Here is a 25,356-nt window from a genome sequence, read left to right as displayed (position 1 = left end):
ATGTATTATTGTTGTCTTTTTTACACAATAACCTCTCTTGGCTGACCACTGCATGCAGATAGTCGGAAGTAAAGTTCCGGTGAGTATGACCATGATAGTTTTGTTTTTTTCTTAATGAATATACTTTCATTTCTAGAGATTAGGCTGGAATATTTTGACTTTGATCTTGGATTTAAAAGTTCAGTGGGCATAACCAAATCCTTGGTTTATCAAAAGAATCATCCAGCTACCTCAGTCACTTTTCTCTTACTGGTATAAAATCATTGATTGCACTTTGGAGTGAGGATCTGGTTTTGTTTTCAGGAAGAGATTTCCAAATACTTCAGACTCACTGAGAACTCATCTGTTCATCGTGAGCAACAACTATAATTTAGACTTGTCTTACTTTTTTACTGAAGGCAGTCACTAAAAACTTTAAATTTACAGTATTTGGATTACTTCATGCTGTTTAGTCGTGGCTTTTTAAATGTCCTAATTGTTAGCTTTCATAATTTATCCAGCAGCTGACATTTCCATGATATCAGTGGGAGAATATTAGCATAAAGTATTCAGAAGGTCAATTAATAAGCATAAAATGAGATCACTCACAGCATAACTTTTCTCTTATTAAGTGCTTAGCACCATTTTATATTGTCCTGGTTGAATGCAGTAATTAAAAAAAAAAAGCAAGTATTTTGGACTGCATTCAGCAGTTTTTTGTTTTCTAGAATAAGTGATTACTTGGGAAATAATCACACTTAGATTTTAAATGGTAGCTGAAAGCAAAAATGTACTTTTTATGTACGGATGGGCTTTATTTTTTATTGAAGCCATAACAGCCTTTTCAGGGACTGCAAAGTTTTCTGATTAGGTCATAGTACTTCTGCTTTGTAGTAGAGAGAAGAAAGCACAACCTCAATTGTCTAATCATTGCCTCAGATGTACTTAAATATGTAAGGATGTGGCACATGAGGTTGAAGAAATTGCTGTTGGCTTTGCTTTACTTGGAATGGTTTTTAAAAAGACTTTGTCTGTATTCACCAGTACATTTTAATTTTATACCCTGTACTGATTTGTATGCTGATTGAGAAAATATGTAAACACTATGAAGGTGTTCAAAGGTATTTGATTCTTGAGGTGAGAAATCAATTCTCCAGTTCTGCTCATTAAAACTAGTCTCACATAATTCCTTGTGACATGTAATTTTCTTATAATTGGAATTAGCCTAAACAGCTGCTTTGGGAAGAGATAATTTTATTAAGGAAGCTGCTATATGCAGAAACTCAGTTTTCTTCCCCATGCCTTTGAATTCAGAGTCAGATGGAGAGGAAGAATGGTTATACATTGAAAGAATGGTTTTGCACAGGTAACCTGAAAAATAGTGGAATAAATCTCCCTTTTAGAATATGACTACTGCAAAACATGGCTTAAAGAATGCATGCATCTGGGTGTGCCTCTTGTCATATATTTTTATAGGATTCATCCTATAAAATGCAATCCTGATTGCATCTGCCTCCATATGTACTTATTTGCTGAAGATGTACAGATTTACTGTGGCTAGGAAGGAGAGGAATTATTGATTGTTGATGTTAGTACTGTTGGGTTGTACTGACAAGTGCACAGAAGAGGTTTTCCTGTTAAAGTGGAGTTTAGAGCTTGAAGTTAAGTTTTAACTCAAGCACTGGTGCCCATTTGTCTTTTTAGCTGCCTGCATGGTATAGGGACAAGGTTTATAGACAATAATAATTGCACTGAAATGGCAGCTTTGCATCTTCTGTTTATCTTTGAGGCACTGATGTAGATGTCTAAAGTAATATTAGCTTGTTAGTTCTGTTTTTAATGTGTTGAATCAATGTTTTTAGCTAATATCTGCAGGGTGGAGTGGTTATCAATTGTGTAAACTTCAGATTTCTAGTTCAGGAGCTGATAGAATGTGTCCCTGTAGACTGAATAAGGACACTGCTTTTCCAAGTCAAATATGCCACAACTACAGTGCATGTGTTAGGGTGATCAGACATTGGAATGGGCTGCCCCGGGAAGTAGTGGATTCTCCATCCCTGGAGATATTTAAAAAGAGACTGGATGTGGCACTCAGTGCCATGGTCTAGTAACTGCAGCAGTAGTGGTTCAAGGGTTGGACTTGATGATCTCTGAGGTCCCTTCCAACCCAGCCAATTCTATGATTCTATGTGATTAAAAAAAAAAATTGAAATGGCTTTTATTGCTTTCTTAAAAACAAGCAAAACGCCCTTTCCCCAAACAACTTGTCTTGTCTGACTTGGTTATTATACTCTAGTTAAATTCAGTGGTGTCTTTGGTTTAGATAGAAACAGAATTGTATAGGGACTGTAAAAACTCTGCAGTCAGTCATTGGAGAGGGGGAAAGTATAAGTTATTACTTCTGCTTTGTTAATAATTATGCTGGTATCAGTTACTTGTTCCTGTCTAAAGAGAGATTTATTTTCTTAACTATGGAACAGGTATAGTGAATTGGATAGAAGTGACCATTACTTAAAGTACTGGCTGCCAACATTCTCACTGAAGTGAACACTGTTCCATGGAAGCAATATACTTGCAACTTCAGCTGATCTCAGCTTTACCTTGAGAACTAATGAGGCTGAGTTGTCTGGTGGCTCAAAGAGGAATATTTTATGCAGATTTTTCTGATCTTGCGTTTTAACTTTCACAGCCCATCCGTTGGGTCAGTTGTGCTCCACGGCTCTTTACCACCAAGTAGACAGAATTATTTCCTTATTTCTCCATGGAGGGCAAAATGCTTTTGCATTGACTTTTTGTTAGATCCTGGTTCTCAAGCTTGTTTACGGGCCTCCGGTGACACATTTGAGTAGTGTATGAAGCTGAACATTTGCTAAGTCCTGTGTGAGGAATTTCTTTGTCTAGCTAACAACTTTCAAATCACCACAAGTCAAAGAACAGTAAGATAATATTAATTATAAATCTGTGAAGTATGCAACTGCTTGGTTTTCTAAATATTAAGAAAATGAGATTGAGCACAGAGAAATGTAGGCTGAGGTATATTTTTCACTATATCCTGCACTGTAAGGTCTGTCCTATCTCTGTTGTCCCTTAATCTCTGAAATGTGTCCTACACACAGATTTGCATGGATTAGATTTATCCCTTTCATGGGAAAGCTAGTGAGGTGTTCTTGTATGTACTATTGTGGGGATTTCTTTGGTGTGACTTCCAGGAGCTCCCTTTAGTTTAGTTGTTCACTAAAACTGCATTGCTTCTAAATCTCTCAGAGGGGGATGTTTGAATGTGTGGGCCAGACTTTTCATTGGAGTTGTCATGAATTAATAATGCTCTGCCTTAATTGTAATATGGTGAAAGTTAACTGGTCATAAAGTAATTTCTAAAATTTTCAACCTTAGACTTTTATTTTATCTCTGAAAATTCTGGTGTGGGACCTAACCCTCTGAGTTTCTTTTTACTTGGCCTTTGTCTTCATCTTTACTAGAAGCTTTCACATAAAGCAAATCTTAGCTGAGACCTTAGAAGTGACTGACAACTGAGTATATTAAAATATTATGTAAAGGCATAGATTACTGGAAAATAGTGTTCAAATTTATCTCTCTGAGTAGGGAAATAAAGGAAATAGCATCAAGTTGTGTCATTCCAGTTAGCATGGCTAGAGGTAAGAATGGATTGAGACTCAAAAGTTGGTTTCAGAAAATAATGAAGTAACCCTGTGAAGCTGAGAATTCTTTAGCATGAACTGGACTACTTGAGTGAAAATTTTTGAGAATGGATTTTTATTACTAGACTTTACTGATGAGGGTGGAAAAGGGGAAGAGGTGGTGGTTCCTTACAGGAACAATGGAAATGTTTGCCTGTCCTGTAAGGCACGGTGAGGAACCTTAGGAGGTGATGCTGCCAATTCTTTTAACTTCTAACTTAATCTGAATGTTTTTGAGAGAGTCGTAGGTCTCCTGAAAACAAGGGGCTAAAGTGGAGAGAGAGGCACCTCACTCATGTCTTGAGGCACTAGTGAAAGAGGAGGCAGCAAGAGCATACCTGGGCTCAAGTAAGGAAAGGCAGCAAAGACCTGAAATGCCTCATCTGAATAGGAATATCCTTTGGAGCTTGCATCAAACAACAGTGGAAGGGCTAACCAGAAGAAAAAAATTTTTTGGTAAAACAAATTCATCTGGCATTCTACAGTGCTAGCTTAACATTTAATGGCATTTGTTTGACATTGCCATTACCTCTGCAGCTTTCATGGCTTACAGCAGTGGTTCTTTTCCTTTACTCTGAGGGTTTGGGGTGTGTCTCTTGTCTGAAATGAGAACAAATGACAAATGGTGCCCAGTATTGTGTAGATGGTGTGTGTTAGTTACTCACAGTCTCTTCTGGTTTTCATCCAATGCAATGCATGGCATAAAGCTGTTCCTGCTTTCTGGTTCTTCATCTTGTGGTCTTTCAAAGTGATGATTTTTCTGAACTATGATAATTTTTACTATATGTAGTGCTAATATATGGTTTCAAGTCGCTTCCTGCTATTATAATCTTCACTGCTTTCTTATTTTCTTCAGCAGAAGAGCATCTCTTTAAGGAGGGTGATAATTTGTAGATCCTTTATGTCCTGTTTACTCATCTTTGTCTTGGTCCTTTGATGTATAACTCGCATGTTGCTATGCATGTCAGCAAGAAACATCTTGAAAGTAGGCTTCATCTAGAGGACACTGTCTTAATGCAGTCACAATCTTTTTTCAGTTTGGTTTGGGTTTTGAGGAAGAACAGTCTGAAAGTGTATTGTGAACATATACATAGTTCTGTTGTACGTATTAATACTGAAATGAATGTAGGTCAGAATTACTAACTTGAATGTAGACAAGTCATATTGTCATCAGCCATACTTACTGTCACTTTTGGAAAGTGAATGGCAAGAATTTGAATAGAGCAAACCAGAAACTTCATTAAAAGTGTAGCTTTTTGAAGGAGAGACAATTAGAAGATTACAGTAGTTGGACAAGTTCCCTATGCATTAAAAACAGATATATATAAATCCTATTCTTGGTCAAGCACTTCTCATATTGCCTTTACATCCGTGACATCTTTATCAGGTTCTCTTCAACAGACTGTTGGGCTTTAAGGAGCTTTAGGAACTGTATATTAAACATAACCCCTCTTTTGAGCTAAGCCTTCTTTCCTGCCACTTCTCAGAGCTGTACAGAAGATTAGTTGCACTGTTTGGTAAAATGTTTTGTATATTGTTCATGGTTTTGAATTCTACATCTCTAAAAAGTGATTATCAGGTATTTTAATACTGAAATACCTTGTAGGTAGTTAGTCTTCTGTAATGGCACTTCAGCAGGGAGACAAGGTCTTTGTCAAATCTTCCTTCCATATGATTCTTTTGTTGAAAACAAATCCTCTAGAGCTCTCTATTAGTGACCAAACGTGGAATTATGGTACAGCAAGAAATCATTGAGCCATGCAGTTGTATGATTTTAAAAGCATTGATTTAACAGTTGATGGATACCAGCTCCTTTACAGAGCCATTATCCATGGCTTATCTTCTTCCTTTCTTGTGGAGAAGGGAGAATTGATGTTAGTGTCAAGATATGTCCATAGTGATTACTCACAGCTTTTTTTCAAATGGAAGACTGGTACAGTCAGAATGATCAAAGAAGCTTAATAACAAGTGTGGGGGCTTTTGTGCCTCTCTGTTTATGGTTGTTTCTAATACAGTCTTGTGAAGTGGATATAAAATGAGTGTGTAGCAGTTAAACACTTCAGTACACTTGGATAAGGGATTTAAAGTTTTATGTCCAAGTTTTAGTACATGTGCTTTACTAAGAGACGTGAAGATGATTTCAGAAGGTTTTTATTTTACACTTGCAATGAAAACCTAATCTGTTGACCTCTTATGACAAATCAAAGTCAAGTGTCTTTAGTAGTTATACAGGGAAAACAATAACTTTAAAATATGTGTGGAAATATTTGCCTTTCATATTATCATCTAAACATTACTGTGATCAATAAAACATTAAATAGCATTCTGTCTTCTGTGATAGGGTGGACTGAAAAACAGCAAGCATGAATGCACATTGTCCTCACAAGAATATATTCATGAATTGCGATCTGGAATTTCAGAGGAAAAGCTTCTTAATTGTCTGGAGTCTTTGAGAGTGTCTCTGACTAGCAATCCAGTCAGGTAAGCAATAATTTCTGCTGTAGCTTTTTTTGTTAAGCAATAAAGATGTGTGAGGTTTTTTGTTTGTTTTTTGTTTTTGATTTTATTTTTCTGAAACCAGAGTTATTTTGTTAATGCATTTTGTAATGACAAAGTATTTCTCAGCACACTGGAAAAAGATGAGGTGAAATGTTTGCAACTGGCTTCAGTACCTTCTCACCTTTCACAGTGTTTCTCATTAACTTCTAATTGTTGGAACTTAGCGTTTATGTTAATGGTTGATGATGTCTTCCTGGGAAGTGAGACTTCAAGAAGTGTTTATGAAGAGATGTGCATGCAGTACTGGAAACATAACTTGGCAAGTTTTACATCTGATTAAGAGATAATTAAAAGCATTTTTCTTCATTATTTCCAGCTGGGTTAACAATTTTGGACATGAAGGTCTTGGACTTTTGTTGGATGTGTTGGAAAAGCTGCTGGACAAGAAACAGTAAGGACTTGGATTATTCGAAGGGAGCAGTGGGGAAACTCTTGAAGATTGTTTGTACTCATGTTATTTTCCTCCTCCCTTTCAAGGCAAGAAAGTATTGATAAGAAGAATCAACATAAACTTATCCAGTGCCTCAAAGCGTTTATGAATAATAAAGTAAGAAATATTTTAAATTCCAATGCTTCTGGTATGATTGGGTTTTGTTGGTTGTAAGATGTTTATAGTGTGTTGAATCTCTGAAAAGGAAGGATAGCTTCTATATCCAGGGTCAGCTGACTCTTTGGAAATGTGAGTTTTAGTGTATCTTTTTGTTGAGAGTCTTTTTGTAAACCTTTCTGAATATTTGTTTCTCTTAGTTTTGTTAAATATTGATTTTGGAAAGTAAAATATTTGAGAAACAGAAGATGATAATATAGATTTAAGGTAAGTGAATTGAGATTAATTGCTTGTGAAATTGAAAGTAGAAATACTTCTTGGTAAAATCAGATTTCACTACATGATTGGTTTTGGTTATATAATATACTTTTCACCTTATTTTAAATTGGGTGTGATTTATTATCTTTTTAGGTACAGTTTCTGAGTTGGTAAATGGTAATGGAATAGCCTGGGTGATTAAGTGGGAAAAGGAAGCTTAATGCCCACATCCCCCCCTTGACACTATTCCCAAACTTATAATTGTCTGAAGTTACACTTTATCTGATCAAGCAACTAACCTGTTCTTAATGACAATGAAAAATAATGCTACTTTTAAATAAATGCTCAAGTGTAAGGTTTTTTTTTTTATTTATTTGCCCGGAAAATGAAATAGAATATATAATAAATACAAGAAAGTAATTCTTAAAATTATATCAAACTCCATCAGTCAATGTGTGGGAAAATTGATTTGGACTTGTCAGGAGCTGTTATAGTTATAGGGGAAAAAAAACTGAACCAAAGCCAGCACCAAAATGAATTTTTCATACTGTTGAGGTTTCTTATGTAGTTAGAAAATAAAACCTGTTTTCTCTTTTAGAAGATTTTATGAGATACGGTGTCTTCCTTAGGAGTTGACCCGTTTTCCTAAGAGAAAGCTGGAAGGTTTTGGTTAAGTGTTGCCAGACTTGATATGAGGGAGGAGTGGATGTGTGCATGTGAGGATTTTTAAGTATCTGAAGCCCAAAGATGATGAGGATGAATATTCAAGGCAAATACAATCTTTTCACTCTGAGCTTTTTGTATCTTTAAGTACGGATTGCAAAGGATTCTAGGAGAGGAAAGAAGTCTATTACTATTATCAAGAGCAATTGATCCAAAGCAACCACACATGATGACTGAAACAGTGAAAATACTCTCTGCTATCTGCATTGTGGGAGAGGAGAATATGTAAGTAAGATACTGAAAATTATTTTTTTTTCTTGATGTTTGGAGATGTTAGGACATGGATGAGAGAACTTGTGCGTGAAAGAAATGTAACCTGTGAAGTTTTTGCTTTCTTTGTGTAGTTTAAATCAAAAGACACTTTAACCTGCTCTGATGCATTAGTCCAATATTAAATCAGACAAAAGGAAATGATCAGAGATCTAAAAACTGTGGCTTAAGTGGAAGGTCTGAAAGGGCTATGATTGCCTAGTATAGAGAAGACTTAATGAGCCATGACTGGTCATAAATGGCTTCTGAAGAAAGAATGCATAAGTTATTTCATCTGTTCCTGATGAGTATGATCAGGAATTCTGACTTCTAATTGCAACAATGACAACTGTCAGATTTAAAGAAAATTTAGAGCAATGTGTCCTAGCATGTGGCACTGCTGAGCCAGTTATTGTGGGTAAGATGGAGACTGGGACAGACTCCCCGAGAAGGGAAGATGAACTTAGTACATTAATAAAAAATTACTGATTCAGCAGCACATTTTAAGGCTTTTTTTTAGTTAAGAAGGTTATATTAATAAGATAGAAATAAATATATTTACGGATTTTATTAAAATGTCATCTCTACCTAAACGTAAAAAAATAGGGGCAAAAAGTTTACTTTTATAGCTCAACTTTCAAATAGTTCAAGTTATGGAGCCATATAGCACACATCCATCAGCTTTGTAAAACAAAGACAAACAGTTGTCATACATATATTTTGAATTATTGAATGCCTTAGTTTACTGAAGGTTAAAGTCAGCAAGCTCCATATCTTGTATGTAGTAAATAAAAGCATTTTGATTTCTGAAAAGACAAGTTATTAGAATTCCTATATTTCAAGCACATCAGCTAATATCTAGTGTGTGCTTGCAAAGGTAGGTTTGTTTTTCTGTTGGTTATTTCTTCCCTGAATGTCACAATAATGTAGAGATTTATTCACCTTTTTTTTTTTTAAATTCAACATTAATCTTATAGTTATGTTAATACTTGTTTCTGAGCTTTCCAACTTTATATAGATAAATGTAGATAAATAACATTCTCTGTGTACTTAAGTCTTGAGCTGTGTAAATACTTGGATAAGTATCTTTGAAATGAGGAAGCTGACTGTGATATGGTTTTGACAGTTTATCTTTCTCTTAGTCTGGGTGATCTTTTAGGTGCTATAACAACTGCTGCTGAAAGGCATAACAGGGAACGTTTTTCTCAGATTGTTGAAGGACTGAAAAACCATGAATTCTTACAATTACAGGTGGGTTTACCTTTTTATATGCTTCCTAATGCCTCAGAAATAATATAAAATACTAGAGGACTGTGTATTTTTTTATCATCTTGAAATTACTTACCAGCATGGTCTTTTAGTGCCGTTACTTTAGTGTTCAGTAAAAGGAAATATTAAGTAGAAATGGCTTGCTGATAGTAGATTTTCTAATTGTTAATAGTCTGAAACCAATAAACTCACTTCCTCGTCCCAAAAGTAGGATTAAAAATTCTTGACCTTAATAAAAAGGGAGTAATTAGTAATATTCCTTTTCTTAGATGCCAAATATAATGATCAGGTACTAAGTCTGTGAAAGCTTTTTATTACCAGGAATTTTGTGTGGTTTAATGGACCAATAAAAATCCATCTCCCAGTCCGTCCTCTGAAATGTTTTAGTTATTTTTGCTGGAGAGATTGGAATATAAGGAGCTGGAGGCAGTACTTCCTTTCTGTCTTTTGGGTTTAGAAAAGAAGCATAAATACTCTGAAGTTGCATTGCTTTTTCCAGTTGCCCCCCCTACCCCCCTTTTTTTTTTTTCTCTGTAACTTTGTGTTTATCTACAGCCCAAGTGCCTGATATTCTAGTAAAGAATGATTGTATTTCCTTCTCATAATAATGGTTTTATGCAAGTTTTGTGACCATAAGTTAACATGTCTGAAGGATATGGAAAAGTAGGCTGCAGGCAGAGTGGGTGTACTTGGAAGGAAGGTGGATCTGTTTTGCATTGTTAGATAGGATGTGTCTCAGCTCGAGTTGTAATTCTTCTCTGTTTACTGTCAGAAGATCTTGTTAAAGAGCTGATGAGTTAATGGTGATCAGTAAGTTTCTATAAATGACATCCTAGTCTTAATAATGGTATCCCAAAAGAATTCATTTTGAACTGGTTTCCGACTCCATGACCTTGTTATTTTAAAACAAACAGAACCAACCACACAGCACTCCTGCCCCAACACCTCACGGAGGCAGCAGTAAAGGTACAATTGTAAGACTCATTAACTTGTTTCTGACAAAATTGTTCTCTACTTGTAATGTATTAGCACAAGCCATTAAGCCAGAGTCTCTTCTGGCAAAGCAGTCATAGCAGATGGCACCTCTTCTCTCTATTAATTTCAGATTGGACATGTACTTTGGCTTGTTAAGTCATGTCATAGTAGTAAAATAACAAGAATCATTCGAGCGAGCATGATGATACGACATTATCTAAAGATTCAGCTGTACAAAGGGAGTGACTTTCAAAGAGTATTTTATTAGAAATTCAAGACTTCATGGGCTGTTCCATTAGAACTAAATAGTGAATATAATTAAAACAGGAAGGGTGCTTTTACCTGACTTTTTTTCTCTACAGGTATTGATATTTTTTGATGAATTTTTTTTTTCTACTCTAGTGCTACTTCTATTAGCAGTTAACATCTTTTACCAAACTTGGCATTTCCCTGGAGTCCCATTTTAATCTTTTAACGTGTATCAGCACTTCTGGCATTATGCTATTGTCTACCTATTTTAAAGTAAATCAATTAAAGTGCACAGCTGTTCAATTATAGCATCAGCCAGTATCCTGAGAGCTGAAGCAGTTTGCAGAAGTGCTGTACAGGACTACAAAAGACGTGTAGATGTGAATTACTCTGTGTATGGGTGGGTTTGTGTGGTTTTTGGGGGGGGGGGTTTAAGGTTTTTTCCTTTAATTTTCAATTACTGTAAAAAGAGGTGGTTTTTTTCAAATTTGAGTACACTGAGGAGAAAGAGTTGCAATGTGGAACTGCAGTGTGGGAATAGCTTTATAAAACTATCATCCTTTATATGATGTAATAGCAGAAGCACTCACCATATGAAAACACAAGTTTTTATTTCCTAAATTAACCAAAGTAATGTTGCATGTATGCTGTGTAATAAATATAAATCTCTTGACAGTTGATTTTATAATTAAACTGAAATAGTCAAAGTATTTCTTTTCCTTCTATGTATACTGAAAGTTTTTCCCTGCATTTCTGATAACAGGTAGCATGTATGCAGCTCATCAATGCCCTCATCACATCATCAGATGAGCTTGAATTCAGGATACACTTGAGAAATGAGTTTTTACGTTGTGGCCTGAAGAAAATATTGCCTGTAAGTCCTTTGTATATAGGAATTGATCACATTCACCTGTTTATGATTGTTGAAGATAGCAACATTGTTTTACTGAGAGGAGCAGATGTGAAAGATTGCAGATAGGGAAGGTCAGACCTGGGAAGGACTATCAATTCAAATCTACTTTCATTCTGCATAGTTGCAAAATTAGATTCTCAAGAGCTATTTAAACCAGAATGGTAGATGAAACAAGTCAATATATTGGCAATTAAATTAGAGTAGTCATCAAACTTAGCATAATGAGCTCAAAGTACATGCAGTGAACGTGGGTCTGCTGTGGAACCAATCTTGGATTAACTTTGTATGTGCTTCTCTTGTTGTTTTCTATGAAATCTGTTTTTCTGTAGTCTGCCTTCTGAAAATCTATTTGGTGTTTTAGGGGGGAAAAAATAAAATTTACTGTCTTTGAGACTGCATGTCTTTATGCAGCTGCACAGAAGTATGCCTTAATGGGTAGTAGTGTATGAATATTTGTGACTTAGGGGTAGATTTCTAGCTCTTAACCCAGAAACCATTGTGATGTTTACATCAAGAATATGTATGATTAAACTGCTCAGCAGTTTGTCACTAAAGATGAAATTAAAGAGCAACAAAGAGCTTGTATTTGTCTGAAACAGAATTTACATTTTTTTAATAACTTTTAAGCTACCAAGTTTTGAATCAACAGTGTTTCTCAGGAATAAAACCCTTCTATTTTTAGCAAATTCAGCTTTTAAACTCTTCCTGATGTGTTAATTGTTCCTACGTTATGTATTTAGGTTTTCTATCATGTAGATACATCTATGTGACATGCTTATATTTCATGCAGAACATCTGAAAGCCTGAAAAAATCTTAGAAATCTTAGGTGGTTTGGTTTTGTTGGGTTTTTTTTTGGTGGGGGGGGACTGAGGTGGCAAGTAAAACAAATTTTAATAAATCATTCTAAAGAACTTTGTAGAGTCTTAGAGCATTTTCAGTGCTCCAACTACTAAGCAATAAAATGCTTAGTACTACTAGCAATAAAATATATTGATATATTTTACTTATAAGTATTTTTCAATGCAATAATTAACTTAATAGCAGCAGTTGCTAGCATACCTTCTTTACACTCCTTTACACTTGTTGCTTTTTAAGTGCACTTTCATGCACTTTGAAATATTCTTGTGGTATTTTTTTAAAAGAAACTGACATAAACAAGCATAAGTTGCTGGCTCTGTCCTATTAAGACAACTCAACTAAATTAGAAGGCTTGATGTTTGTTCTTCAGCCCACACTTGCTTTATGTGCTGATGTTTTTCAATGCTAAGCAATTATAAGACCTTGAGTTACAGCTTACACCTGCTATGAAGGTGAACATCTTACATTTTGTCATGATATAAAATTTGAAAGGGTGGGAAATCTTGCTTTAAAAGGGAAAAATTAAGATATACTATGCCTTGAAAAATAGAGCTTGAAAGATAAGGAAAATGAAGAGCTTGATATTCAACTGAAAGTGTTTGATGAGAACAAAGAAGACGACGTAATTGAACTGTCACATCGCCTCAATGATATCAAAGCTGAAATGGAATATCCTTTAGAGAAATGGTGCTGAAGCTTGTTGCATCACCTGGTAGCTATTAAATGTAAGTTAGAATGCTTTAATGGCAGTTTATTTGTCAGTTGTGTATCTTACTAGGGACTTTACCATGCAGATTTCTTTCCAGTTTTGTTTTGCTTACAACTTTTTTTGAAAATCAGGACTTTGTGTTTCCAATATAAAAGTTATTTGGAACAGAATTAATTTTACATAAACAACATTTACAAAGATAAACTCTGGCTTGTAATATGAAGACAGAAAATTAACTCCATGAGCAATTATAAGGTTGAAGAAAAAAGAGTTTTGATAACAAAGTTGGAACAAAATTTGTAGTAGGTTCTGCAGCACTGAAGATGCTTTCTTCCGTTTTGAAGAAGCTGTGAATTTCATTCTGTAAGTTCAGTATGTAAATCGCTAACAAATAATTCTGTTGCTTTAAAGAAAAGGTAATTATAGGTAATTTTCTTGGGGGAAAAAAAAAAGCTTTACTCAAACATATTTGCCAATAGCCTGGCTTACTTCAAAAAAAATTAAAGCTTTCTGTGAAATGTTTACAGGATTCCATAGCAATAAGTTGTCTTAACGTTGTTTCTGAATATTATTAAAACACATTTTAATTGTTAGGGGAAATTTTCTTTGGATAGTTGTAGTGGACAAAAGATATTTACAAACAGGGACAGCAGTTTTGAGTGTTAAAAGGTTTTACTTTAATAATATTGACATCATCTGGGGATCTGGGTTTGGGGTTGGATGGAGGTTGTGTTGTGGTTTTCTTTTCTTTTTGTGGTATTTTGTGTTTGGTTTTGTTTTCTTTTAAGTTCTTGTATTTCCTTAACAATCTTTGCACTGATGTGAATGAAGTATTTCATCTGCTGTACAATCTATTAAAAGACACTGCTTCTGAAAATTACTTCTTGTCAATTCTCCAACATTTACTTCTCATTAGGAGTGATTACTATATCAGGTAAGTGTCAGCTGTAAGATTTAGGTTTTTGTTGGGTGGTTTTTTTTGTTTTGTTTTCTGGTTTTTTTTTGGGGGGGTGGGAGTAGAATCTAGTAAAGATTCTAGTAAACTGAATAGCTCATAATCATGCAGGATAGTTGGTCTGTAGCTGATGTTATTCACCTTTATACTCAATGTTAATACTGAAAAGGTCTTGTTAAATACAATAATGCCTATTTAAAAGACTTAAGCCTTATCCTAACACCTTCATCCCAAAAGTCTCTTAGCTTGTTGAACACTTTTTCCTTTATTCAAGTCTGATAGCTTCATGACTTCAAAGAACTTGAAATGTAATTGTAGTAATTGAAAGTGCCTTATATTTTGTTGTTTTAGTGTTTTCTTTCCTTATATGTGCACCCCATAGTTTCTCCAGCTGTGTTGAAGTAACATATACAAAATTTTTGATTAAAGTAGTAATTTTGTGTTTTAAAGGGCTGGGATGATAAAAATAAGAGATGCCATAGGATCATAGAATGGCTTGGATTGGAAGGGACCTTAAATCTCATCTAGTTACAACGCCCCTGCCATGGGCAGGGACATCTGCCACAGGACCAGGTTGCTCCTAGCCCTGTCCACCCTACATGCAAGAGAATCAAATATAACCGAGGAAATTTTCAATTTTTAGTATTTTTTTCCCCTTTTAATTTGCAAGTTTGGAATATCATCAGTTTAGGTTTGAGTCTTTCCTACTTCGAGAGCTCTATGCTATGTGAAATTGAGATGTGATCCTTTGCACTGGTAAGAACTAAAAATTTTGAGCACCGGATCCTCTGATGCTAGAGCGTCCTAGATGTGGTGTTCAGCTGCATCTCAAGCACTTAAGTTAATAATGAAATAATTTAAAAATTAATTGAGTACTGTTAGAGTTGCCAGTGATGGAATTCACTGTGTTGAGAATGTACTAAGTAGTTCTTGCAGCCTGTATTCAAAATGCTGGAGACATTTGTTTCATTGATTTTTGTCTGACAAAGGATGGATGAGAAGTGCACAATATTTTGCAGAATCCTGAACTTCTTCAGCTATTTTTCTGGGAAATTTACAGCTATGCTTTATTAGCCAGAGTACAAATAAGAATTTAACTTGATCCTTTTACTGGTACTTGTATAATTCATATATATGGAGCTAATTGCTCCCTTTTTCTGCCCTCTGTATTGCATAAACAGTTTTTCATGTTCTTCTAATCTTGTAAAATGTGTTCTTTGTTAGACCTCAATATTACAAGATAATAGATGACTGCGTATCACAGATAGTATTGCCCTGCAGTGGTGTAGACCCAGATTTTAAAAGCAGAGGAAGACTGGATGTGGATTTTACTCATCTTGTTGGTTAGTATGCTATAAGCATTTTTACATTGTTCGTGGAACTGCATGTTTTACTTTGTATGCTTCTGTCTAAACTTAAATTGACTGTGTGAATTTTTTCATTTGTTTGGAGGCCAGGTCAGTCCCTGCAGCCATAAATAAAATAATGGAAGTTTATGATGTTTTCTTTTCCACATTTGTCCTGACTTAGATCTGAATACAATAGTGTTAATAATAAAAGATTGATTGTTGATAATTGTTTGGGTTTCAGTTCTGTTACAAGTACCAAATTTAACATTAGTTGGTGGATTTATAACTGTTGTATGGATCATTCCAATAATATTTTCTCTAGTATTTCCCAGGTATTTGAGGATAGTTCATGGTAAACTAATCAGTTAAGGCACTGGGAAACTAAGTGCTCATGTCAGATGGGAAAGAAGTAGCTGAATAAATGCTGTATCATTTTAATGGCAGTTATTAGCATTTATAAGTGTTGTTTTATGCTTTTCTTAAGATTGGTTTGTATTCTTAAAATACAAGGGCATCTCTGGAGTAAATATTTCATAGGAGTGAAGTGCTTCATACCACTGAGTGAAGAAAGCTGTGCTTCACAGTCTGTCTGAATTCTCCTTGCCTACAAAATAATTTTAATGAAAAAAGGAAATTTCTGATTTTAGATTCTATTCTGGAAAGGAAGTTTTCTGATTTGAAACCTCAAATTACTTCTACTTCATAGTAGTGTAAAAATTCTTCTTTCATCTGATTTAGTAGTAGATTCAACTAACAAGGGCATGAACTAAGGGCATGCTATAGGCAGAACAATTATAATGCTTTATCTTCAACTATCTTGGTCTTGTGTCCTCAATACTTTTTATATTTACAGATTTTGTTTATCAAAATAATTCACCACATGCTTGGTCAGATCAACGTTGTAAATAATTTTATTTTCTTGTCTGTCACTTAGTGCCATGGGATCACATGGTAATTATGGTTGGAGGGCACCTCAGAGGTGTGATATATCTTCCCTGACTTCTGTGTATTATTTTATTTGAATTCTAGATGCATGTGTGGACAAAGCTAAAGTAGAAGAGAGTGAAAAGAAAGCAGCAGAATTTTCCAGAAAGGTAAGTCCTAAACCATCATGCTTCATAGCATATGGAACAGAACCATGGCAAGAGCACCATAGGCTTTGTTTGTTTGTTTTGTTTTTGGTTTTTTTTGTTACAGCAGAAACTTAGTGGGAAGTGGGAAATAGCTCATCTCATAGGCAGGATGTTCTTTCACATTGCATAGCTTTATGTCTTTGTGTCAGACTCAGGTTCCAGCTTACTGTGAATTCAAAAGCATATGAGGGCCCTTAATTGTAAATATCTCCCCTTCTATTTATCTGCTGTAGATTACTGATGGAAAAAATTCTGCTTGCTTCTATTTTGGTTACTGAAAGATTTTTTTGTAGGTAAATATCTAAAGTGAAGGTATAGGGTTAAAAGGGGGGAGGGGATTTTAATAATTCTTTATCCAGCTTTGGTTTAGAAGCTGAAGAAATGAAAAGCGGTTTTGTTCTGTGTTTGAAAAAGCATTGACTCCAGTCATAGAGATGCTAACATAAAAATACAGCTTTCTTTCCTTATAAAACCCATGATAAATTACTACACTATGAGAAATTTATTTTGTTATTATTTACGTTTACATTAGGTATCTTACAGTGCATTTTGGAACCTGTTTTGCTAATGGTTTCATTCTTCTCTTCCAGTTCTTTCTTTTTTTTATTAGGATCTTGATAACCTATTTCAGTCATGGGTACTTCTCATTTTTTACTAGATACAGAAGAGGTTAGGCATTTAAAATGATACCTGTGGGAAATATTGCAGCTCAATATATTTCTTGTAATAAATTTTTGGGGGATATTTCTTAAGAAGTTGGTGCTTCTGCTGCTTTATCATTTTTGGTGGGTTTGTGCAGAATGTATCTTGATACAACATGTTTTCTCAAGTACCAAGCTTAAGTCTGCAATATTGTGCTGGCATTGCAGAACCTATTGAACTTGTAGCTGTGCTAAGGAGCTGGATCTGAGTGGTTCTGTGTCTTGACTTATTGATGGAAGAAATGATGTGATACTAGAAGAACACGTACTGGAAAGATACTTTTTTTTTTTTTTTTTTTAAATGTGTATCTATTTCTCTAGTTGAGATAGTGTTTGATCAATTCCTGAAAGTATAATATCTACTGTGGACATAAATGTTCAAACACTTGTGTGTTGGTTAATCATTTCAGTTTGATGAAGAGTTCACAGCTCGACAAGAGGCACAAACAGAGCTACAGAGACGAGAAGAGAAAATCAAAGAACTTGAAACGGAAATCAAACAGCTACGTGCCCAGGTAATAAAACAAAATCACAGTAAGTTCCACAGTTTAATTTTTTTTTTTTTTTAATAATTGAAAGTAAATTGTGCAGGAGTGTATTGTCAGAATTTTGAAACATAGTTTTATTGGTTTGTTTTTAAGCCAGCATAAATTACTAAGGATAGTTACTGGAGGTAACATTTTTCAAATAGTAGTATATTCAACATCTGCCAAAGGTATTTGCTTTATTGAGGAAACACATTCCTTATCCTATAAAAGGTTTGAAATTTAGCCTGTTTTTCTTTCTCCCAGTGCTTGTTGTTTATACTTTTCCAGTATTATTTCTGTATGTTTTGCAGAAAGTGTTTGTTTTCTGTATGTTTTCCAGAAAGTGTTTGTTTTCTGTATGTTTTCCAGAAAGTGTTTGTTTCGGAAGGCTTTATACTTGGATTGCAAAGGTGGAAATCATGATAGCTGTGCATGCATAAGATGCATACATTTCAGCATGTGCATGCAGTCATAGTAAACCTGTCTTTCAGCATGTGCATGCAACTGACTTTTTTTTTTTTCTTTCTGTTAAAATGGGTATCAGACTAGCCATTTCTAAAATGAGTATTACTCTAGTTTTATCCAGTCTCATGGGTAAAAATAACAAAATTCAAGACCTTATGGATGTAGAATACTAAGAATATATGTATGTATATTAAGTATGGATACTTAATATAGGGAAAGCTGAATCTGCTTGCATTCATTTCCTCATGAATCTTGCTTACAAGCTCCAGAACTGTATCTCCAAGTGAAGCACTAGTGAAGCAGACAGGACAAAAAATGCTGCTTGTTGACCTCTCACAACATCTCTTGTATTTCTTTCATTTAATGACAATGAATCGGGTTTTAAATAGGTCTTTTAAACCTTTAGGAACTAACAGATACAATGGTTTAATCTTTTCACTTCAGCCTGCTTTTTTGCTGCTCCTTCAGTGCTAGACAAGTTCTGCCTGTTCCCTTTTGCCTTCATCATGGATATTCTAATGCCTGTGGTTAATAAGAGGATGTGCTATAACTGGTTGCCATCATCCTGCTTTCAGGATGGCAAGTTGTCTGTGCTCTGTGTAGATCACTGTCCATCTCATCTTACTGTAAGCATGTTACACTGCATTTAACAGACTGATGTTCATTGTGTCCTTTGCTATAGTGCATACAAATCATTTGTATAACCTGTGGTGTCCTATGGTTTCTTTCTCTGTTTTCACACACAGATGCTTCTGTTCATATTTTGTTCTTGCTGATTTTAATCTTTGTTACAAGTACTGACAAGAGGACCTGACACCGAAATTTGACAGTCTGTTTTAATGTGTTCACCAGTTATTGTATTACAACTTGTGAAGTGGTCTGTGGGCCAAAGAAACACTTGCCTTGTGCAAAGCCGAAAATTTATTGTAGTCTGATGAATTATTAGTCATAACACAGTTCAGATCATCCAGACATTACAGCTCATTCACAATAATGGTAGAGTAGAAAGTGTGAACTTTCTGATAACAGTGCCTTTTTTTTCTCTAGTCTTATGTTCCCCATACTGTGGCATTTATTTTTGGAAGCTTTTCTCAGCTTGACTTTTTTTTAATAAATTCATGCTTCTTTGAGACCAGAAACAGCAAATAATTACACAGGGAAATAGTATGCAAATCAGATGAAAAGAAAAGCCTATATTGCATATTAAAAATTAGAGGAAATACAGTATAAACTCGTGGTGATTTGTGCATAGCTCCTGATGCTGCTTTTTAACAGATAATCTTGACAAAAATTTGTAAGGCATTTGCACTAGGCTGGAATCATGTTATCAACAGAGAAACATCTCTGATGGTTTACATGCTACTGTTTCTCTTAATTGTTCCTTTTAGAACTTACAAGAATGGGTATTGCAGTTCTTCTTTCCTCCTATTGCCACAGAAACAACTGCAGACAGATTTAAAAGAGAGCATGATTATTTTGTTGTTGTACTTTCTCCCTGCCTTCCCCAGTAAGATGTCAGGATAGGTATGATCAACTGTGGTCCTATAACCTCTTGCACTGCAATAGCTGCTTCAGTGATTTCTGAGGAAAAATTAGTGTTGTTATAATTCAGTGTGGTTACTACCATCTCTGATACCCTAGCTTGCCAGGATATCCTAAGTGGGATAAATGTTTAGTGCATTGGTATCAAATAAAGTGCTGTTCTGTTCACTTAAATCTTAACTGCTACTATTAAATTTTCTTCAAAGTGGAAGCAATTTGTTTTTATACAAATGCTGGGTTATTCAGTTAACTTGTCAGGTTTTTGGTAAATGTTATAATCTATTGTTATTGCTCCTTATTTGAATAGGAGAACAGTTGCATTTCACTTTTTTGAGGTCCAGTTGACTAGAAGGCATCCTAGTTGGTTCAACTTCATATTAAACCTTACTTCTACTCTAATAAAAAGAATCCCTCTTTTATATTTCAGGGTCCAGGCCTGACAGGTCAACTGACAGAAGTAGGACCAGCACATCCAACCCTAGCAAATGAGAATGCACCACCTCCTCCACCGCCTCCTCTGCCTGGTGGAGCAATACCTCCTCCACCACCTCTACCTGGTGGGGCAATACCTCCTCCTCCTCCACCACCTCCACTGCCTGGTGGAGCAATACCTCCTCCTCCTCCACCTCCTCCACTGCCTGGTGGAGCAATACCACCTCCTCCTCCTCCACCACCTCCTCTACCTGGTGGAGCGATACCTCCACCACCTCCGCTACCTGGTGGAGTGGGGCCACCTCCTCCTCCTCCACCTCCTCCTCTTCCTGGTGGGGCAATACCACCACCTCCTCCTCTTCCTGGTGGGGCAATACCACCACCTCCTCCTCTTCCTGGTGGAGCAATACCACCTCCTCCTCCTCTCCCTGGTGGAGCAATACCACCTCCACCTCCACTACCTGGTGGAGCAGTACCACCTCCACCACCTCCACTACCTGGTGGAGCAATACCTCCACCACCACCTTTTGGTGGGCCTCCATTGCCACCACCTCTTGGAGGGATTCCTTTTGCTCCCTTCCCGGTGACACCAGCATTACCACATGGGATGAAGGAGAAGAAGAAGTATAACCTGGAAGTCTCAATGAAAAGAATCAACTGGTCAAAGGTATTACAATATTTATATCCCCATACATAAAGTGGCACTTGAGGGAGAAGGAAGTAATGTGCTAGGAATTGCATTAGATTGTTAATAGTAGTCATGAAGTTTGAGGAGTTCATTCCATTCTTTATCTTGGTGCATTGCTTGTGATTCAGTTGGTGTTGGTTTTGAAAGACACCTTACACTATGGAATAGGCTTTAAGTGTTTAATACTGCCGAGGGCCCTTAACACCCCATATTTTGGAGATCCCTGTAGCTAGCAGTTCTCAGTTTGGGCTGATTTTCAGCTTTAATTGATACTTACCTTGATAGGTGAACACTCCAAAGGTAAAGTGTCTTGTTTAAAGCAGCTTTATGTTAGCAAACAATTAAAATGTTAACTTCTTAAATAATATAACTACTTTTTCCCACAAAAAGTTGAGTTCAAATATCACTTAGCTTTAGGACAGGGAAAATGTATCTTGAAGTAGACAATAGGATTGAAGATGGTTTGGAAGTCTGCCATTTACTTTGAAGTTGAACACAGGATCTCGAGTCAAGGGATAACTAAAACTGTTGGCTGAACTTAAGTGTGTCTGAGAAATGAGAGGATTTTGAGAAAAGAGGTGTTTTAAGAAATTTTACTTGAGTCTGTAGGTGTAAAATGCAGCAAAACTTGGTATGATCAGGTACATGGAATCTAGGAAAACAATGCGAAGCAAAACTCTGATTTTAGTTTTGTCTTCTCTGGGTTAAGCAAGCCGTGGGAGCCATAAATTGTATGGTCCATTGTTGTTTTTTTCTTTTTTTGAGGACAGGTTGAAGGTGGATCAGACTTCAAGAGACTGTTTTAGCTTTGATACCTTCTCAACAGAGCTGTGCATGATTCTTTTGGTTATGCCTTCCATAAATTTCTTCTAAAAAGAATTAGTGAATTAGAAGAATTAGTTAAGTATTAGTATTAGTGAAACCACTATGGGGGCAATTTATTTGAGTGATCTAGTTTCATTTTAAAAGCCTTACATGACACAAACTTGATTAATTTAAAAAGAGAAGGGTGGAAAGGCATTGACAAAAGAATTTTTGCTAATTGAAACAAGTAATTCTATACGCAGTATAATACTAAGAATACAAATTAAATTTCTGTTTAAGGGCAGGTGTCTTTAGCTAAATGATTTATTCAGTCCTCTGAAAAAGTACAGCAATTTTCCATAAATTAAGGTATCAATTACCAAATGAAACTTATTTTGTATTCACGTTTCTTTTGTTTTTTCTTCTGATAAATTCTTGAAGTTGAAAGGAAGTTTGACTTTTGATGCTTTACTTGCCTGTCAATTATAGTTTTACTGCATACTTTAACTCTGAGAAAGGCAGATGTTTCCCCTGTTAAGACAGTTGCAAAAGTTATCAGAAGGCTCTAAAGGCAATAGTGCTACTAAACATAATTTTTATTGCAAGCACTGAAGAAATGTTTATTGGAGTGAATATTAGTATGTAGTTTTGTTTAAAATTATGCTGAGTTTGATCCAGCAGTATGTGGTTTAATATTAAATCTGAGTTGAAATCATGGCTATATTAGGCTTATGAAGCTGATGTTCCCCCTCCTTCCTTTACATTAAAAATATATTTGATACTGTGTACTACAATGAGTTTTTAAATGAGACTCTTGTTGGCAGAAATTTGTTTGGTGCTTGACAGATGAATATCTCAGGATCTTACTTGGCTACAATACAAAATTCTCTTAAAGTCTGTGGGCTGCACATTGCTGAGTGAGAGCTTTCAGAGAATGTGTGCTAAGCTCAGTGAATTTCTGTAATGACATCAGGAGGTGGCAGTAGATGGTGAGTTTTCTTTCTGTCCTCAGGGCAGGTCTGGGAAGACACCTGCTACTCCTCTGGGGAGTGTGGAGTTTAATCACTGGGGGAGCACTTAGTGAATTTAACAGTTCTTCAGAGAGTTGCTTGTTTTCTAGATCAGTATCAAAGCAGAGGGCAAAACTCTGATGAGCCAAATGAGAATGAGGCCTCAGCCTGTTAGGTACCCTGAGCATGGCTGAGGCTTTGTGTTAAGTTGCAAATACGAACTTTGTGTTCAGTTAGAGTAGTTCTAAGGCAATTTTTAAACAGATAACTGCATGCTATTTCGTGTAGAAAGCTTCTAAGTTTGTGATCTCTCTTTGTAGTTATAAGTTCAGGAAGTGCTGTTACATGTTCTATATTGGTACTTGTAGGTTATTAATCTGAGAGATATTGATTAGTTGTTTCTAATTAGTATAGTGCTAGGGTAGTGTTAAGGCCACTGGGAGGAGCTATGGGACTGCTCAAGTGAAGTGTTTGGGCACCATTGAGTTCCATGAATGGAGCCTCTGCACAGTCCTAGCACGTTCTGCTTAATCACATTTAGTTTTTTAAAAGATGTTAAAATATAAACATTTGCTTGAGCTGTAAGTGAAATTTCTGACTTGCAAACTAATCTGTAAGGGCAGTTAATGGTTATTACTTACATCTCAGTGTGTAATTGGTCATTTTGGTAAGTTATGCAAGTATCCAAGTGGATGGTTGTGTACATATTGCTTTTAAATCTCATTTTGATCAGTATAGCCACTGTTCCTTCCATATAAAAGAAGTAGTTTCTTAGATTGAATTGGAACAAGTCTCAACCATTACATCTTAAAAGTAGTTTTTGGTTGGCATTTTTTTAGCAGTGTAAAACATGGTAGATGTATTAAGGTTTGCTGTAGGAAAAAATACATACATCAACAAATCATCAAGACAAATCAAAGGAGGACTTTATATATTACATGCTATCTGGTTTGAGCTCTGCCTTGGAATTCAGTGTAGTTTGACTGGATATCTGCTACTTTTTTGCCAAGGTGCTAAATCTTTTTACTGCCAGCTACTGTCTTGGCACTTTGGTAGAAAATCATATTTTATCTCACTAGTGTGTCTGTACCAAGAACTTTCATCAACAACTTGATTTTACTAAGCGACTGCAGATGGTCAGTGCTGACTTTAAGTTGCTATTTTTCATTGAACATGTAATTTAAATCTCACTCTGAAAGAGTGTAGTTTTTTTTCAAGAGGTTTCACAGCTGATAGAACTGTTGGGAAATTTATATGGATGTAGATACACATCTTTCTGTAAAGTTGGGTGTTACCATAGTGTCCTGGATGGAGCTGAATCACTTGAGATGCCAGATGTTCCTGGCTGAAGATGCTGAATCTTTTAATATGAAGCCTCTGAAGTGAATCACACTGCTGCACAGCAGTACATCCTCTGTAGATGGTTCTCACAGCAGTGCTGGGACACAGGCTTACCAGTCCATTCAGTTCTTACACAGCTCATCCTTGCTGTCAGACACAATGGAGTTTCAGTTTTAAGAGCATATGTAAAGATGGGTGGTCTGGGGGCAACAACACTGTGTTTGGAAAGGATTCTAGTTTTTTTTCCCCACAGGGTTTTTCAGGTCATTCAAGTTCAATTGCTGTGTCCAGTTTCTGAATATTTGCCATCACTGCTTCAAGCAAAGCATTTCAAGAACTAGCAATGGCAGAAGTTTAATGTTGGAAGAGAAATTAGATTGTCCTCTGAAATTTTGGAATAAGTGATTTTAATTGCCTTCCTAAGAAAAACTAAGCTTAAATTTTCTGTCTGACAAGATTATTGGATAGTGAAATGACTCATTCTTTAGAGTACCAAATAAGAGCTGTACTATGAATAATTAATCCCACTAATTTTAGGAGGAGTCTAGACAGTTGAGATAAAACCTGTATGGAAAAGCCCAACTTGTAAATGTAGAGTCTCTTTTACCAGAGTAAATAATGTTTAGAACTCACTTTTAGTATTTTGATACTGTATTTCAGAATATTTGGATATGTGCCAGAATAACCTGAGTGTTTATAGCAGTAATAGTTTAAAAACAAGCTTTCAAATTTTTAAAGTGGAACAATGTTCCAAATAGTCAAACTTGGTTTTAATGTATTAATTTTAATAAATGTCCAAATAAATTTGAATCTAAATGCTAAAATAACCTGCATATAAGCTACAATTTTCCTTCTTTCTTGGGGGAGGAGAATTAAAAGAACAGAAGGACATTAAATCTTGGGTTTAGATGTGACAGTGCAGTATGGCAGTGCTGGAAACTTCAGCCTCATACTTTCTGCACTCACTTGTCCTTCTTAAGTAATATCTGCTTATAGAGTCAGTTGCACTGGCTTTATAATTGTGAAACAGGCTTCTATCCTATAACCATAGAGAAAATTAAGCTTTTTAGTTTGTATTACATATTTGTCATTGCATCCAATTTCATTGTAATCAATTATGTTCATGTGTTTATAAAAAATAATTTATAAAGTGTACATCTGAACACTGTGTAGGACAGGGGAAAGGAACTGCAGATGGACACTTTGCTTAAGTGCTCTGGGAACAGTGCCAGAGATCTCCTTGCATACTGAAAAAGAGAAGAGTCTATCTGATCATCACTTCCAAGAAGCCAGGGCTTTGGGAATAAAATTTGTGCTGTTTAATTTAATGTGTTTTGTTGTATCTATTGTCACCACTAGTGCTAGAGGAAAGTAGTTTGAAAAAAGCCTTACCTACAGCTGGTGGTAAAGCAGCAACACGTT

The 25,356-nt window shown here is 35.6% G+C and overlaps 1 protein-coding gene across 5 annotated transcripts in view; it reads left to right on the top strand.

The window, feature by feature from the left end:
• Nucleotides 1-25,356, top strand: part of DIAPH2 (diaphanous related formin 2) — a 204,941-nt gene that overhangs the window by 24,718 nt on the left and 154,867 nt on the right. For 3 of the 5 annotated variants that reach the window (XM_030448825.1, XM_030448823.1, XM_030448827.1), the window contains 13 exons: nt 59-79; nt 6,019-6,158; nt 6,553-6,627; nt 6,714-6,783; nt 7,853-7,989; nt 9,156-9,264; nt 11,270-11,380; nt 12,829-12,947; nt 13,805-13,921; nt 15,167-15,285; nt 16,321-16,385; nt 17,536-17,640; nt 20,087-20,758. In XM_030448825.1, coding sequence (XP_030304685.1) covers nt 59-79; nt 6,019-6,158; nt 6,553-6,627; nt 6,714-6,783; nt 7,853-7,989; nt 9,156-9,264; nt 11,270-11,380; nt 12,829-12,947; nt 13,805-13,921; nt 15,167-15,285; nt 16,321-16,385; nt 17,536-17,640; nt 20,087-20,758 — 1,860 coding nt within the window. The remainder of the gene's footprint in view (nt 1-58; nt 80-6,018; nt 6,159-6,552; nt 6,628-6,713; nt 6,784-7,852; nt 7,990-9,155; nt 9,265-11,269; nt 11,381-12,828; nt 12,948-13,804; nt 13,922-15,166; nt 15,286-16,320; nt 16,386-17,535; nt 17,641-20,086; nt 20,759-25,356) is intronic. The other 2 variants (XM_030448826.1, XM_030448824.1) reach the window with 1 other exon arrangement.

The sequence above is a fragment of the Calypte anna genome, chromosome 4 (genome assembly GCF_003957555.1).
Source record: "Calypte anna isolate BGI_N300 chromosome 4, bCalAnn1_v1.p, whole genome shotgun sequence".
NCBI lineage: Eukaryota > Metazoa > Chordata > Aves > Apodiformes > Trochilidae > Calypte > Calypte anna.
This window is presented reverse-complemented; position numbering and strand designations above follow the sequence as displayed.